General features: G+C 37.8%; 1 protein-coding gene across 7 annotated transcripts in view; it reads right to left on the bottom strand.

The window, feature by feature from the left end:
- The window catches only part of CHM (CHM Rab escort protein), a 132,547-nt gene that overhangs the window by 77,364 nt on the left and 36,705 nt on the right, over positions 1–18,478 (bottom strand). For 3 of the 7 annotated variants that reach the window (XM_037908078.2, XM_037908079.2, XM_043521922.1), the window contains exons 3-5: positions 17,206–17,278; positions 10,606–10,730; positions 3,007–3,391 (exon numbers count right to left, since the gene is read on the bottom strand). In XM_037908078.2, the coding sequence (XP_037764006.1) occupies positions 3,007–3,391; positions 10,606–10,730; positions 17,206–17,278 (583 nt within the window). The other 4 variants (XM_037908081.2, XM_037908080.2, XM_043521923.1 and 1 more) reach the window with 4 other exon arrangements.

Here is an 18,478-nt window from a genome sequence, read left to right as displayed (position 1 = left end):
AATTAAAGAATTTTAATTTGTATTATGGTTAACTCCTTGATTTGACTAATTTGATTTACGTTGTACTATTAATCTGTTTCTCATATTATTTACTGCTTTAGGGAAGTATTATAAATCAGTTAACTTTCCAGTTCCTTATGTTCTTGAATAAAAGTAAAAAAAAATATGAAATTGGTTTTCTCTGATCAAATGTTGATTAGGTAAATACAACCTTAAAGGAATTTTTAAGTAAACATTATTAAAACATTTGACTCAGGTTCTGAAAAGTCTATTATTACTACATCGAGAATGTGCATTCTCTGTATCATGCTTCCCTAAAACTTTATTTAACAAAATATTTCCAAACATAATTTGGCTTTTCTTCCTTTTCTTCAGTAAACAATTGTTATTTGTATGTCTCTCCTCTATGAGTTAAATATCATTATGTCATATTCCCTAAAATGCATGTCCCCTCTAATTAAAAAATTCCTGGAAGTTTTTCAAAAGCTTAGTTCCTGCTTTTATTGCATTCAACTGGTGAATGAAACTAGCCATATTTAGCCATAAAACCTTATAATCCGCTTTGTTTTACTCTTTGTATAACCTAGAAATTTATTGCACACTGTTGGGAGGACGTGAATGTAACCACTAGTACAAGATGGATTACTGAATTTAAAAGTAATGCCTCACTGGAGAAAATTACATATATAGTGCTATCATTCTAAAAGTTGTGTGTCCCTGAGTGCAGAAGTTTGTCAAGTTCCATAGGAGATGCAAAATCCTGGCTGCCATCTAGATTTCAAAGTTCTGAAGAGCCACGCCTCTGAAGTGAGTTTTAATGATTCCTTTTCAAGATAAAGGTCTACTGGAACACTACCTAGGGCAGCATGGATCAGTCTTAAAAAGTCTCAATTCCAGACGTGAACAGCTGTGATTTACTGTAGCCTTTTGTTGCTCTTACCCCTTATGTCTCCCTCTGCCAGACCATTTCTTCTACCTTTGTTCTGCCCCTTCCATTCTACTTTCATTTGTCCTACACTGTATCCTAGCTTTAGATCATTATTGAGGAGTTATCTGTTCAGGTGTTTCTCCCTTGCCTGTGTACGTCCCCCTAGAGATCCAATTGAGACAGTTGGGTGCTCTGGTGTGCCCACTGCCTGTCAACTAAGAGCTCTGGAATTTTGTGGAATTAACATTATCTGCAATATATTTGCCAATATTGGTCTAGGCATTGGGATATGTGACATAAAATGTGCTCTATAACACAATATTCTCTATTTTAGCTACTGTAAATTGTTAATCATAGAACCTTAAATATCATTGTGACAGCACATAATTGGAAAAATCTGTATTTGAAGTGCTGAGAATCTAGCAAAAATGGTTTTTTTGTAATTTTAACTCTAAGCCTTTAATATGTTATTGAAGAAATTGCTTATTTTCCAGCTCCCGATAATAAAGTTCAGTTTCTGAATTTGAAAACATCTGTTACACACGCTATGGATGTGATCCAAAGCTCACTGAAGTCAACATAGAAGCAGACATTTTTCTATAGCTTTTGGGACAAAGCTCCAACCTTGTCTCAGTGGGTCCCGTGCTTCCTAGAGGATTTTGCTAGCCTCAGAGGCTCACTGTGACCCTCCACATAGCCCTTCTCTCTCTAGAGGCAAGGGTGACAGCCTACTGAGCCATTTTCATTATAAGCCAGCAAGGGAGGTGAGGAGAAGCTATCCTCCCTCGCACAGTCTCTGTTGTCTCCCATTCTCAGTGATTAGTCAGGGAGAGGAGCAGGGGGAGCCCGGGCCACCCTCTACTCCGGGCTCCAGCCTATGAACCCTAATAGTAGCAGCTCTTGGTAGATGACTTTTTGGAAACAGGACGAGTACGATTTCCTGGGCCACTTCCCCACAGCAGCCCCTACTTCCTCAATATCTACGTCACCCTTACCTCAGGGTCTCATTTCTTGTACCTGATAGTGTTTGTACTGCTCCGTGTCTCCAGCAGCATGGCTTCCTCTTACAGCTCCTGACAAACGCCCCCCACCTGACTAAGTGGGAGGCTTTTAACTAGTTTCAGCCAGCCCCTGATTGGCTTCAGGTGTCCCAATCAACCTAGCTGTCTCCACTGCTTTCTGGAAGGATTTTAATTGGCCCCAGGTGTCTTGATTAACCTGGAGCAACTGCCATTTGGTTACCATGGTAACAGGAATATGTTTAGCCTGGGGCTAACGTACCTGTTTCTCACTACTTTCCTGTAGCCATCTGGTCTTGCCCCCTCACACTTTATGTATACTGTACATACACTGTGAAGTAGCCAAAGAGCAAAGAACCTGGTTTTGAGAACTCTGTGCTCTAATTAAAAACAGCACAAGAGTAGGAATTCAGAACAACGAACACACACACACAGCTTCAATCAGCTTAATTGTTATATTAAGGACTAATTGCCTCTGATATTTTTCAATAGGCAAGTTATTACAATCCACTGTGTCAATGACACGGAAACTAAAAATTCTCTAATAAATACTTGTTAATGAAGAACCATGATGGCTTCAAAGGAGCAATTTCTTGGGTTCAGGAAAGTGTGCTTAAAAGAACTCCCTAAATATATATATGGTTGATATGAAAAATACCCTGCATCTTGAAAAAAATCTGAAGTTTTCATTTAGATGAACTTCTGTTGCTAAATATAGTTTTGTTCCGTTTTATCTTAAATATTGTAGTCAGAAAAGAGTTTTAGACCTCTGACCGAAGCTCTCAATTGCAGGGAAATATGCTATTACAGCTGTACTTCTGAGCTGATATTTTTTGGTTTCTTTAGTTTAAAACACCCAGGCCTTCAAGACCACACATTGTGTTGTGACGCTGAACAGACATTTTAAAAAAGTATAACATGCACACCACTTTAGAGCACAAATTTTTTTCCCCAGTGAGGTTATGACCGCCTTGTTAAACCTTAAATGTCCACAAGGTATTTTCAATTTTTTTTAATGAAGTAAATGTATTTTTATGAAGAAAGTCAACTAGTTCCTACCTTGGAAACTAAATCAATATTAAATCTCCTGCCTTCTTTAACAATTTGCGTGTAAGTAATTTTCTTTGGTTCCAAGGCAGCAGCTTCTGCAGTTGATACATTTTCTGTTTTTCCTGTTTCCAAAGCAGATTGGTCAGAAGTTGCATCACAGAGGTTCTCTCTCTCAGAGGTCATTTCTGCATCCTTCCTTTCTGTCATACTCTCCGGATCATTGCACGTAACACTTTCTGGAGATATTTCACAGCTCTCGGTCCCTAATGACTGGCTTTGCACCGGCAGGCACTCTTTTTCAGACTCCTGAGCAGCCTCACGAGTATCAGAAGCTTCAAAGGCTGGCAGCTTTGGCAATGCACCAGCTTCTTTAACGTCTTCAGCTAAATCCTGACTGATTAAAAAAAAGAGTCTTTAAAATAGCCTTAAAACTGAACTTATTTCAAGCAACATTATGAGTTACTGCAAGGAATGGAAAATGTCAGCAGCCCTTTCATGAAAGCTGTTAGATTCATCTGCCTGGTCCAAATCAGGCGTCTTATTTGGATCAGCTGAACTACTCTGGTTCTCTGACTATAAAGCTATTACTCATGTGGGTTACTTTAATATATAAAATAGTAGACTTGCAAACTCCGTATCTGTATTTTTATTTTCCATTAAAAAAACACGAGAGACCAGGCAAATTAACAGAACAACTAACTCTTACAACTCTCAACATGATAAACAATGCAGCAGATGTTAGTTGCCAAAATAGAACAACAAGGAGTGTGATATTAAAAATAAACAGATACTAAAAGGTCATTTGAAATGTTTTTATATGGATACAAAAACCTGTTGGAAAGCCTAAATCATTAAGTCACTGAAGATATTTGAAAAGCAAAGTAATTTAAGACAAAGGGACTACTCTCAGAATAAGGAATACTTGACTTGAATAAGAATATTATGACTATGAGTCTATCAATTGTTCAAGAGAAATACAAAATTGTGAACTGAAGTTTTGGCACATAAGAGCTTTCAATATATTTTTTGGTCTTAATCCTGCAATCTGATTTACGTAAACCAGCCCTTATTCCAGTGTGGAGTCTCACTGAAGACCCATGTGGTTCAGATTTCAGTATTCAGGGCTTATGTATGTACAATTCAGTCACTTTGTAAATAAATTTATAAATGAGACTTTAATATACAGGATTAATGAATAAATAGTTAATCAATTGTCAGATTCTTATGGAATCCAATAAATTGCTTATAATCGTGATTTATAATAAGCTATTACCATTTTTGATGTGCTTATAACCATCTATAATACACACTACTTGTATATGTTACACATTTATAACATCTATTAATAATTAACCCTTTAATAACCATATGAGACCCATATAACCATGTAATTTTCAGGATATGTGTATTCTGTAAACCTATAGGGCCCCAAGGAAAAGTTCTACTCTTGCTTCATGCATACCTTGGGCCCCTGTACTTCCTGCAAAATGTGGCTCATCCCCACCTCCACAAGAGTTTTCTCCCTGTTAGCACGTGCTTTGATCTTCTGAAGGGCCACCACCCATCCAAGCAAGCATAGAGCCTCATTCTCCCAGCCTCCCTGCTTTCAGCTGTTGGCTACTGCTAACGTTAGATTTAACCCACCACGACCCTGGCTCCTACTGCAAGCTCATTCTGCTCACTACTACTTTATGGGTTGAGGATAAGGTGGGACCTAGAAACAGAGTAGGAGAGACTCACTAAGAACACCAGTGACCAGCAACAAGAAGGTTCCTGGCAGAGAAGCAGCATGATTAAGTAAGACTCACTGCAAGCAGAGTCCCAACCTGTCCCTGCCTCCCAGCAGCCATAGATTCTTCCTCCTCAACATCTCTTTAACAAAATCCTGGAAATTAGCCACTTAGGTGATATGAACATGGGAAATGGCCAGTCTCCTCAAGTATCAAAAACTTTTTTTTTAAAGCAGCATAGTTCACTTGTTAACCAAATACAAACATACACCCAGAATGCCATTAAACGTAGGTTGTATCTAATCATCAGGAAATAAGCTTAAGTAAAATATTATAATGAAGGCATGTCTTTGTGCAGTTCTGATTAATCTGTAATATGCCTACAGTAAAGGCTACCTGGTCCGAGAAGGGAGGTCACCCTAAGTAGCAAGTATTTTGCTCAGTCCTCCTCATTTTCATAATGAAAAAATTCTTTAAAATTCCCCTTATAAAGCAGAACTCCACATTTAATCTCATCTGTCTTTTTCATCTTGGACTTCAATGAAGTCTACCTCAGCAACTAGTACTTTTGAACTTGAAATTTTAGTTTATGCTACCAACTGAGATGAATCAAATCAATGTCATTATAAGTGAAAGCAATTCAGCAACAATTTTGCATTATCTTTTTATCTTTCTACCACAAGCCATTAAGGCACTGAATAAACATTTTAAGCTCAGCTGAAAACTAATGAACTGTGATTTTAAAGGTGATCTGCAAGGGTACAGTTTATAATTCCAGTGGCTATCAGTACATATAAAATTCTCCTAACAGCAGTGTTACCAAAATGCAACCCTTTCCTCAGAGGCAGGGGCACTTTGTCAGAGTCATCATTGGAAGAAAACCCTAGACGCCTTTAAGGATTGCAACACCCCACCCTACAGGCTTGATGAGGGTTCTGTGTCTGATTGGTTGTACAGAAGTGCAGCATAAACCTACTGGCTCCTGCATACGTAAGGGGATGGATAATAAGCCCTTCCCCAAACCAGGGGTGCCATTCTGGATTGGGAAGAAAAGGTTACTACAAGGAAGCAGCAGGCAGAGGAGCTGGCATGGTTACATGTGGTCGCATCTCTCCTGACTCCCCACCTCTGGGTTTGGGAGTACCCAGGAACCTCATAGAGACCCCAGTGACCCAAGCCATAAGGACTGGCTCACAATCATCCCCAGCATAGCAGCAAAGGCAGCAGTGGCGAGCACATTAGCAGTAGGGTTACCAACTTTCTACTCGCACAAAACCGAACACCCTTGCCCCATTCCTTGCCCTGCCCCTTCTGCGAGGCCCATGCCCTGCCCCTTGTCTGAGGCTCCACCCCCACTCACTCCATCCCTCCCTCCCTCTATGATTCATTCTCCCCACCCTCACGGGCTGGCTCAGGGGGCTGGGGTGCAGGAGGGGGTGAGGGCTCCGGCTGGGGGTGTGGGCTCTGGGATGGGACTGGGGATGACTGGTTTAGGGGTGCAGAGGATGCTGTGGGATGGGATTGAGGGATTCACAGGGTGGGGGGAGGGGAATAAGGGCAGGGACCCGGGAGGAGGTCAGGCTCTGGGCGGGGGAGGGCATGATGGCTGCTTCCCGGAAGCCATGCAGCACAGAGGCGCTGCCAACCAGACAGTTAACGGCCCGGTCAGCAGTGCTGACCGGAGCCTCCAGGATCCTTTTTCAACCGCATGTTCCAGTTGCAAACCGGACACCTGGTCACCCTAGTTGGCAGGGGGAGGGGAGGTAGCCCCTTACACACAGCAGGAACCGGAACTTTTCCCTTCTGGAAGTGACATGGACCTAGTTTGCCACAAGCATAAGGAGAGGAAGATGGGAGCATCTGTGAGTGTTCACTTATTTACTTATGCTTTTTTTTAGACCCTACTAGTGCCATCCCTGCTGTAGCTGGCCAGATCATACTGAAAAGGGATATGCCAGCAAGCACCATGCGGAGATCTTTAACTGTTTAACCCTGTTGAACCCTGATCTTTAACCCTGCTGAAGCCAGTCCACAGGGAGTTGAGTAAATTGGCATTTCAGTAGAGAGTATATTATTAAATTTTTATTACTATTCATTTATATTCTAAATGGAGTTTGCTTCAGATGGGATAGAGGCTGCGGAACCTGAAAGAAAAAAGTTTAAGGATAATATGCTGAATATTACAGTTAAAATTACTACAATTTAGAACTTTACTTTTGTTGGTCCCGTGTAGATTTTTTCCAAGTATAATACACCCACTTCTCCCACCCAAAGTAGAGTTGGCTAAGTGACACTGCAGAACCTTGTGGTATATTATTATATACACCTTTGAATAACTCATGCTAAAAAACTGAGCAGATTTCAAGCTGTCATTTTTATTTAAAATTGCTACACAAACATTCACGCTCCTCCCGCCCCAGGCCATCATGGAAATTTTCCCCAAAGTTACACAATGGAGCATGATAGTGAATATTCAGTCCTGGACCCATAGACAGGTTTATGGTTCCACAAACATAGGAACAGTCAGTTCTAGAACGAGGTTTTGGAAAGATGGGAATACCTCTCCCTCTGAAATAATAATTGAGGCTTCATGCCATAATTTTATAGATTATGTAATTTTAGAAATTTCTGATTTACTTTTCTGTCTGATATCTATACAGTTGGTATGGTATTAAGGTGCCTTATGGTATTAAATCACGTGACTTTGGTAAAAACAACAGCTAATCACATTGGAAACTCCCCAAAATTTGTGAAAGTTTTTCTAGTAAATGGGGCATAATAAACACCAGTATGGTTTGGTAGAAAGGCACTCATTCTGGTCCGTTTGTAAAAGTCACATATGACTCTAGTGCACACGAGCAATGCAGCTATTCTCAACCTATGTCAATAAAACTTTTATACCATAGCATTACATATTCAGAATCCATCATAAACATACAATATACATAAATATTTATACATACACTTATACTGGAACAGTCCAATGAAAAATAATTCACATATAAGTGTTCACACAAAAAAGCTGAAATGATCACGGTTTTGCTGTGTCATTTTTATTTTGATTTATATTAACTTTTTATACATTAATGTTCTCTATATAGTGTTAATGTCTATCTACAATATCTTAAATGATATAGTATGACTACTTTTTTCCTTAGAAAATATTTTGAAAATTAATTTCGGCTAACCTGTACAATTAGAAATCAATTCAATATTGTTGTGGTATTTATTTGTATAATAGGATATAGTGTTTGTGTAAACTTAATGTATAAGCTATACATATTTATTTAAACGTTAAAATGAAGGTCTTACTTCACCCTGGCTGTATCCTTACATACGAAGTTCTTCTCTGTCAAAATGCAGATGTTGTGGAAGCCTCAAGTTGAATTCACAGAACTATTTCACTTTAAGCAGAAATTCATTACAACCCGAGTTCAATTTGGACTTTGCAAAGCATTCCACCTCACTGTAAATGGAAGTTTATTTTATCAAACTTTCACTATATAAGGAAGTTCCACTGTACTAACGTATTTCTATTCAATTCCCCCTTCATGAACATCTCAATTTGTATGATTTTCAGGTCTACTCATTTTATAATAGAAGTCCAGCCCCTTTTTAAAACCAAAGTCATGACATCTTTCCTATAGGAATAACCATCCCTGAATAATGTAACAACTGTGTCTATAAAAAAAGAAAAATCACTCAAATTAAACCTTTGGGCAGACAATTTTCTACTAATTCACAAAAAGGATACATCTGCAGGCAAATTGTTGTGTAAATTTTGAATATTATCTACCACCATTCATCAATTAATGGTAGTAACAAAGGAATATCTCAAAGTGAATGTGTCTTATTAATGCCTTGTAACAGCCACCCCTTCAGATAGGTCAAATGAAAAATTGCCAACCAGCTGGTTAATTTATTCAGCACAGGTGTTCACTATTTATTTTTCAGCCATTTGCCTTTTTTCAATACAGCTTGTTGCAGAAACAGTATTCTTCTCCTTTGATGGATGCACTTTGTTCTGAGGCCATTCATTTCAAATTTGCACAGTATATATTATACTGCTACCCAGCTGTTTATTCTTTCAAAATAAATGTTTAATGGTTACTTCATAGGCGTTATAAAGTTAAGAAACAACAACAACAAAATCCAGACAGAACATGTAAGCTGTCAGAAGTACCATGATCAACTCTCTCAAAAAAAGTTTAAGTTGTTTAGGCAAACTTTTTGTTTGCTACTTTTATCCAACTACCAGTTCTTTTTGGTGGCAGAAAGCAGAGCAAACATGATGTTATTAAATGACCTAGACTTAGTTAGGTGCTTAAAAGAAAACTAGAACTAATCTGTAAATTCAGATTAAGACTCTCTTGTACAAATTGTAAAATATTTGAAAATATTTTTAGTTAACCCATTTTTGAGTCTGCTTTTGGTCAGAGCCATTTTTCAGCATGCAACCCCTTTGGCAATTAGTTATATCTGAGAGAGACTAAAACTTTTAATCCTACTTCAGTACTGGTTTTGAACATTTATTATGATAAAGTTATGGCAGTGATTATATAACCAGGATTAGCCACAGTAGTTTTAAAAGACAAATGGAACCTTTAAATTTTATCTGCATCATAACCTAGTGTGCAAACCTCAACTTTTGAATATCCTGATTTCTGTCACCTACAGGGTGCATAAAGCTATTTTTTACATTCAACTAACTTTTTTCCACATTTATTTACAAAAAATGAATGGAATATTCTTTTAATGCTTTGTCTAGTCCAGTTTGAAGTAACTTGAGAAATTGAGGCTAAAGTTGAGGTGTGTATCCACTATGACCTCTTAAGAATAAAAAAACAATTGAATTCAATGCAAAAGCTACAAAATATAAGATTAAATGCACGTAAGTTACCCAGTTTTGAAACTGAGGTTTGCTAATGTTCACTCTGCATTGCTGTGCTTCTGTACCACATAGCATTGCTGTTTACCACCATTATGTTTAGATTTTATTTTATATCAGCAATTTTGCTGAAACTGTTAGTTTTTGAACTGCCTGATTTGTGTATTTAACCAATATTGTATTAATATAGGATTTTGAAATAATTGTATTGGTTTTAAACTAAGGCTTACCCTGTTAAACATTTTATCACCTTTCAATGCTGAACCAGTATTAAAAAGGTACATATGGACTGGTTTCTGATACTTACATTAGGCTCCCAAATTCACAAAGTAGATATACCACAGGAATGCTTAGCTGAATTTACCCTACATTAAAAGGGACCCTTCATTCATGACAATTCAATCTAAAATATCACTCCAATCTTAAATTTGTTTATTGTCTGAATTGTTAAGAACTGAAATTGGTTATCACTCTTGCAATTTTTATATCAATGTTAATTATATTACTGAAGTACTGTTTGGACACATTCATTTTACCTATGTTCTTCTATTTAGAACTACCATAAAATGGGAGAGATTTTAGTTAAGAGTGTAAAGATAATTCTCTAGGGCATCTTCCTGGTCTGCATTCAGGTAAAGTACAACAAATAAATATAGTAGTTCACAGCACCTCTAAACACCCCCTATTGCTGGTTTCCAATCAGAAATGAACTATTAGCCTTTTATTCACTAAGTTGCCCAAAATGTTTATTATATCAAATCTGAAGCAAAGCCAGTAAAGGATCAGCCACCTTCAACTAAGTACAGGAGACTTAAGTACGGGACTTTCGGAGAGCAATTTTTAATGCTACATTTTTTCGTTAACCCAAAAGGATATAGATGAAAGAAGAAAAAAATCACTTTTACTGACATTACAATGTAATTAATTCGCAATATAAAAAGCTATACCAAGGGATTTTGTTTATATATCTTCCATACTACTTATACTTACCAGGCATAGCAGACATCTTCTACATGCTGAATGGTGTTATCCTGCCTGTTAAGAGAAATAGCTGCTTCTGTTTCAAGGATCAATTTTCTCCAATCTTCACTATCCTCTCTGACATCAGTCTTTTCCTTACAAAAAAATATAAGATAGGAAATTTTCTGAACTCTGCTTCACGAGAAGAGTGCTTTAATTTTTTAAACTTAAAATGTTACCAACTTGGATGCTATTGTAAATTGAAATAAACTTCAGTTCCATCAAATCTAACTTTCTAGTGATGTTTTTGAAGAACATTTCCTTTTTATGCCACTGTACAGCTTAAAATGTATAGTTTCCCATAGCTAGATATTCATTCAGTTTAGATAGGAGCACAGGTGTGCACTAATAAAAGTATTTAAAATGAGAGCTGGCATTTATAATTCATGGTGAAATACAAGACTTCAAAGTCCGATAATACATCTTTTGACTGATGTAGTATTTGATGACTTTCTACTGGAAGTTTATCAAGCAAGTTAAGGTAAAAACAGAGACTATTCGTGCATTTTCTTTTTCAAATTTGTAGACCTATTTATGTCAGGCAGATGTTGACATGGTACGTTAAAGTGAAAATTCACTTTGCTTGCAAGCAATATCAAATAGGCTATTTAAAAAAGAAACTAGTATTACATCTGACAGGTTAGTTCCCATAACTGTAACTCAGTCCAAGGTGGGATTGCAGAATAGGTTGGCATATCCACACAAGCTTTAATCTAGCTAGTAGAGGTAAAAATAGCCATGAAGATACAGCAGCACAGGTTTCAGTGTGGGCTGTACAGGCACGATGGGAACCTTAAGTATGTACTCATGTTGCTAGCCCACGCTGAAGCCTGTGCTATAGCAGTGAAGACGCAGTTTTTGGCCATGTTAGCTAGATTAAAGAAAGCACTGCAGCACAGGTTGGCACACCAATCACACCCGAAGAGTCTGATCCCTCAATTCTGGCCGAGAACTCCTGTATTAGAGACCACACCGTGGAATGAAGTGATTTGAGAAGTGGCTAGTCAGGCTAGAAATTTACCTAGGTCAAATGATGAGATTTTAGGAAGAAACCTCTCTCTGGAAAGAAAATGAGTGCAACAGTCAATTCCCAAGAGGTTAGCTCTTGCTAACATCCTGCTTGTTTAAGTACAAGAGCCATTAGATTATTTTTGGAAGAGCACCTGAAACAAAACATTTGTAAAATGCCTCAGTGGCAAACAGACACAAACTACTCAGAGAATAAGAAAGATTCCTCTTGATCTTCAATCTGGGCACGTACAAGTTCTCTTTTAGCATCACAGAGAAGGAAGAAACTCATCTTTCCATACAATTACCAAAAGCGGTTAAGAAATGTACAAAAAACATTTGTCTTATTGTTAACTGAGCCCCTATGTGACATCTTTCATCACTCCCCCAACTGCTATTAATAGGTTATGAAAGATCTAAGATATGACGAAGCATCTTCACAAAACTAAGAACCCCTTATTGGCCCTTCTAGTGCAAAGTACTCACTCAATCTACGCCAATGATTTTCAACCTGTGGTCTGCAAACCGCTGGGGGTCTAAGTCTAAGATTTCCAAAGGGGTCCACACCTCCATTCAAAATTTTTTTTTTTAGGGGTCCACAACTGAAAAAAGGTTGAAATCACCGGTCTGCACAATTGTCTCCAGCATAATAGTAAATCAGGTACGATATACTGCTGATTGTTTAGCATGCTGTTATCCTCATAGTCGTGCTGGCTGTTTTGATGATCTCATTATAAGAAACAGTGCTAGCATTTCCTTTCAAGTCTTGGTAACTCATTTACTTTGTGCAGTTTGTATGTATATGTCAATTTATTTATAAAGTGGAGCTCTTGGAGAGAGCACTGTGGCTTCTGTTGCTTTATTTGGGGGGGGGGGGGGGTCATCTGATCTGTTGATGTAGCATATTTATGTACTTTGGAGGAGAGGTAGGGTTTTTTCTTATAGGAGTACCACCCCGCCCTCTTTCTAAGAGAAGCATTATTGTGGGACAGTATTTAAAAAAGAACCTACCTGCTCTAGACACTTTGTAAAGCTTGCTTTTGTCAAATAATTAAGAGTTTACTCATCTTACAATCGGCTTTGTGAAACAAAGAATTTGAACAGTCACATAGTTAAAGTGAAAGGTAATGGAGAAATAGACTGTGCTGTCTGTGCAAAAGGATATGGCCAGTACAACAACAGAGAATGGGGCAACATGGTCTTGTGCATAAAATGGGAGTTGAGATCAGCCATCTCTTCCTAGCTGTGCCATGGACTTCCTGGACAACCTTGAGCAACAGACTTTTTCTCCATTTGTAACTGGGTGCACTTAGAGTGACACAGAATTTCGGGTCTTTTCTTGTATTCAAGGTTTTAGATAAAAGGAAATCAAGTAGCAGCTCTGGATCCACAATGCTTGATCCACAATTCTTGAGCCACACTGTTTAGAAGAGATGCTGGCAGGGCCTTCTCTCATGGGGACATGACCTTTAGAATTAACTCCAAACCCTTGGTCTAAATGAGCCCCAAACCACTGAACTTTAGCAAATGCTGAAAGGCCATCTTGATCCACATGCTTTTGTAGAAGGAAGGGTGTTCCAGTGTCTGTAATGTGTACATTGAGGACTGAGATCTGCTGCTCATGCCCTCCCCCAACTTAGTCTGATTGTAGGGCAGAGGTATCTACAGACTATGTCTGATTGAGGTGTGGGAAGAGAGCTAGCTCAGAAATAAAAGAAAGTGCACCAATAATCATGCTCACCGTAAATAAGGTAGGTTGCAGAGGAGATTCAGAAGGGACTGAAAGAGTGTAAAAGGAAAGGAAAATATACAATTATGCTTCTCAATTTCTTAAGCCTGATGGAGAATGCATGTAAATAGTGATTGCATTCTTACACAATACCCAAAGCATTTGGGACCGTTTTTTCAGTGATCTGATGCTATAGCTCTGCACAAAGTGCAATTCTTAATTTTTTTCAAAAATACGGAAAGCACAGAACAAATAAAAAATGATAGTCTCTCAAGTTAGTCTCAAATCTGGGTAACCTGTGTAACTTTTTCAGTGCCTGTTGGATAAAATGCAGTGTCACAAGGGGGCAGTCTTGCAGAAGTTCTTGCAGCTACAAGTAGTATCTAGTCTGTAGTTGCCAAGTAGGGGGCAAGTGAAAGAAAGTGGATAGCAAACATTGTTAAAAGGCAAATGTATTAAGATATTTGAAGTCATAAGGATAAAATTTTGAACAGATTTCCATATTAAAATAAGGATATTTTTACATTTCCTGGTAACCCATGCATACCAACTGCCTTATCTATTTGATGTGTAATTTATGTGTTACTTTAAAACATCGTGTAAAATAAACTGGAATTTGATTCCAACATTTTAAAAATTACTGAAACATTACAATTTCAAGTTTATTTAGAATTAAAGAAAAAAGCTACTACATATAATTTCTATTAATATCTGCTAATGTTAGAGGGTACTAGAGTCAGGGACACTTAAAAAGCAAAAATGTCAAGTAAAAAGTGATTGTATTTGTACTTCATCAAAAATGAAAAAAATGAAAGGGCATTGTCTGTTTTCCAAATTAATGCACCAAAATTCCCAAACAGGACTTTAACTACAGTAATATTAAATAACAGATTTAGTCCAAAGATATTACCTCACCCACCTTGTCACTCTGATTGAAAGCAGAGCATTACCTTTTATGGAAAGTTTTAATATTTAGGATCTCTTATTGTTCAATGTACACTTCCTCTAGAGAGCTCCTGCAAGAACTGAATGAATGGGAAGATTTTAGGATTTGCTAGGTAGGTTAGATAAAGCTAAAACTTAGCTAAAATGGTTATGCTCTCCGATATCTATATTACTTACTCAAAATCACAATGTATTGTAAGTAGATTGAAGTTTGAGTTAGTTTGTGCACTATTATGACTGGATTTGGATGAAACCTAACTGAAGCTAATGGACATAACAGTCACCATGAGATTCATGATATGTCTACAAAATAATTAAGCTCCTTTATGGAATTAAAAGCTGAAACAATAGAAGCCACCAGCTAAAACACAGGCCACATGCAAGAATCTAATCCAGAGTGGAGTGATATCAATGAATGCAAACCAAGGGTGGCTGGATATTGTTAAAATTGAGGTATGCATGCATGTACAAATGAGACAAGCTATAGAAACAGACAGAGAAGGCAAAATGGAAGCACCTAAAACAGTCAAGAGGAAGACTTGTAGCATGGCCCTGAGAAAAAAAAAAAAAAAAAAAAATATATATATATATATATATATATATATATATATATATATATATAAAAATAAATATAAATATATGAGAGAGAGAGAGAGTGTGAGTGTGTGAGTGAGAGAGTGTGTGTGTGTGTGTGTGCGCGCTGGAAAGAGGCTTGGAACTGCGAGGAAAGAAACTGACTCCGGCAGTTTAACTCCTCCTGTGTTAAGGGAAACAGGAATTTGTACAATCTTTGTAAATAGACACGACTGTACTTAAATACCTAACTCATCATCAGTTTCTCCCCCTAATGGAAACAACCTGCTAGATCCTGAATTTTGGCTAACTGCTTGGTTCAGAAGGAGTAAGTGTTCAGGAAGAAAACCATGAAACAGACAGACGACTGTGTGACATATATGAAAGTGGTGATCTCACTTCCAATTTTAAGTTCTGATATTGAGCAGCCCTATTCCTTTTAGTATAAATCAATATAAATAGGCACACGTGACTAAACTGGAGCGGTTATTTCCTATGGATTAGCTGGCTTCACAACACTTCAGTAGATAATCCCAACAGGAATTTAAAAGCAATAAAGCAGTAACTGTGCATATCCATTTGCTAAAATAGTTCAAATGCCCCCTTGTTCTAAATGAGTGCCCTCTTTAAAAAGCTTTGAATGGACGGTCATGAATTACATAAGCCCTGGTTATAGAAAAATGCATTATCTGCATTAAAATTAAAGTGTTTGTCTTGGCTACATGACAACTTTCAGAGGCAGGATCTGATAACTATACCAAAACCATGGCAATCTGTCCAGAAATAAATTATACCAACAACTGGGATTACACAGTTTATTTGTGTGTATACATTAATATACATATACCCCCTTCCCCCCCCCGCCTCCAATATCACACACAGGACACAGAATGAGCATAAAGAGCTATGTTCCCACATGACCCCCAAAAGCAGATGTGGACTGTATTCTTAGCTCTGCCACAGCTTGTCTATATGGTGGTTTTATCTGCATCAGAGGAGCGTAAGATTTTTAATCCGTGGTAACATGTTGTACACTAACTGGCCCGTGCAAACCCTGCTGGAGCACACTAAAAGTCTTACAGTGAGCATTAACGTAGTCCAGTTTCAAGCTACGTAAGCATATAAAATAGTTCTAATATTCTGTAAAATACTGATAACACTTTTCTTCACTGCGGTGATGCGAGGCATAATTCATTAGTATCAATAAAGTGCTTTGAGATCCTCACTTGGAATATTCCATGTAAGTGCAAATTAGTATTTTTTTAATCCATTAATGACACTGAAATGGAACAGAACACTTCTTACAAACAGATAAAATGAATTCAGAATATATCCATGATGGGTGAAGTCTATAAAAGCTCATTTAATAAAGTATACCTATTATGTGGCTGTATAGTCTCATTTATACTCATAAAAGAATTCAGTAGTACTGAAAACTAAGGTACTGACATGAAATACATCAAAACAGTACTATCTTATTTTAAGATATACCTCAGATGTCTTTTTGGATAATGTGTACTACAGTCAACAGTTATAATACTGAGATTACCAGATGTTTAGTTTAGGAGCAGTGGTGCAAGTGGAATTCATTTCTTACCAGTACGGGGGGCGGCAAGGGGGGACACTGAACTCCTCATGTGATCCTCCACAGGATTCCTCCCCGCCCCGCCCCCAGCCCGAAGCCCCCACGCTCTCACCACCCCCTGCCCATGATCCACACATCCCTTACCTTGTGGGGGGGGGGGAGTGAGAAAGACTGTCCTCCCGCTGTGCCGGAGACTTCGGAACTGCAGCGATGAAAGGAGCAGAACGTGGGGCTGCTGGGTGGCCCCACGCCAGCAGCTCCTCTGTCGTGGCTCTACTACCCCAGCCCTTCCACACAGCTGGGTCCGTCTGGGGTCTGTACAGCAGCCCCGCCAGAGGACAGGGGTGGAGGCGGGGCTGGGGCGGTACAGGCACACCGGAGGAGTTGCCAGCATGGGGCCACCCAGCGGCCCCATGTTCTGCTCCACCTGTGTCTTTCAGGTACGCCATACTGGCTATAAATATGCTGGTATGGCATTCTGGACCGGACTGCCCTACTTGCACTGCTGTTTAAGAGTTATCTATTTTAAATAAAATGTTCCAGTTTTGTCCATGTATAAAAATGAGATGCATGGTAGTTCTGTTTTTCTGGCTTTAATATTTATTAAATATGTAATACCCAAAGAGTACTAGGCACTTCCTAAGTTATTTGTTATGTACGAATGTTTTCACAAAAAATAGAATACTAGAAACCTGACGAGAGAGAGAAAAAAGTCATTATAGTTCCTTACCTGGTTTTCCTTAATCCAGGACAATAATCCTGAAAAGCTAAAACTGGCCCAGTTTCCTCCATAGTAACTTCTCCTGCAATGAAAAAAAAAAAGAAAAAAAAAACACCTTGGTTGAAAAAACTAAAAAATATAGCTACTGGATATCTATAATACTGCTTATGGGACTCTGCAGAACTTCAGGAAAATTATTTTTTATTCACAGAATTACATATTCTATATTCTGAACCAAAAGAACCAATTTCTGCTGATTTGTCACTACTCACTGAATGCTTCCCAGTATATTTGCTCTTTCCCACTTGCAAAGGAGGTTGTCAATTTACTAATTTCAGCACAAAAGTCAGTCAATAGTTGTGCTTTTTTCCTTTTAAGTAGCTGGTCCTCTGGCTTCCCTTTTTAAGTTTTTCCTATTGACACTTCTCTAAACATCACACTAACGAGTGAGCTTTTCCATTATATGGATAAGAGATTAAGTAAAACTTAAATATTACTTTTATGGGAAGGAAGCAAGAAAGCAAGCATAATATAAACATACTGATAAAATGAAAGGATTCTACCACACCTAGAATAAAAGAGATGCTACCTCACAGGATTTAACACTAATACCAATTATCTAAAGTATGTTGGGACTTTTCAAAAGTGATCAAAGCCAGAATGTGTTCTTCAATGGACCGGTAAATTTACATGATAAATTAAAGACTCACGTTTGGGAAGAAAGATAAGGTTTGAGCTTAGAATATTGCCAAAGTTGTTAAAATCAAGCAAAGGGAAAACTATTACCTATAGAAACCTGAAGTGAAGTCTGTTTCTTTAATTGCACTTTATTCATTTCTTTTGTGTTTTTTTTTTTTTTGCCATGTTGGAGTATTTTAAAAATTTCTATAACAGAAGCTTAAAAACACTGAGTAATAATTATTTAAACTTTTGAGAAAGATAAGAAAAAAAGGCAGGTTGCATTTTGCACCAGATGGGAAAAAAATCATAATTCCTCCTTGATTAATTCAGAAATGGAAAAGTTTAAGATGAGGGTTTGAGTTCAACTCATGTGTTTAAAGGAGGATGTTTTTCACAAGAGTTATATGTACTGACAAAGACTTCATTAGAACCAGAGGGAGATGCTCTACTCTGTTGCTTAGTTAACACATGAAAGACAGATGTCTTCTAAACAATGTCTAATTGTTCATGACTAGAAACTGACCTACAAAATTCCTTCAGTTACTTCAGGGAAATAGTAAGGAACATAAATAGGACATTTTCCCTCAAGATAACAGAAAAT

This window comes from Chelonia mydas, chromosome 9, assembly GCF_015237465.2.
Source record: "Chelonia mydas isolate rCheMyd1 chromosome 9, rCheMyd1.pri.v2, whole genome shotgun sequence".
NCBI classification, from domain to species: domain Eukaryota; kingdom Metazoa; phylum Chordata; order Testudines; family Cheloniidae; genus Chelonia; species Chelonia mydas.
Note: the sequence above shows the minus strand (reverse complement) of the source record. Positions and strands in the feature narration are given on the sequence as shown.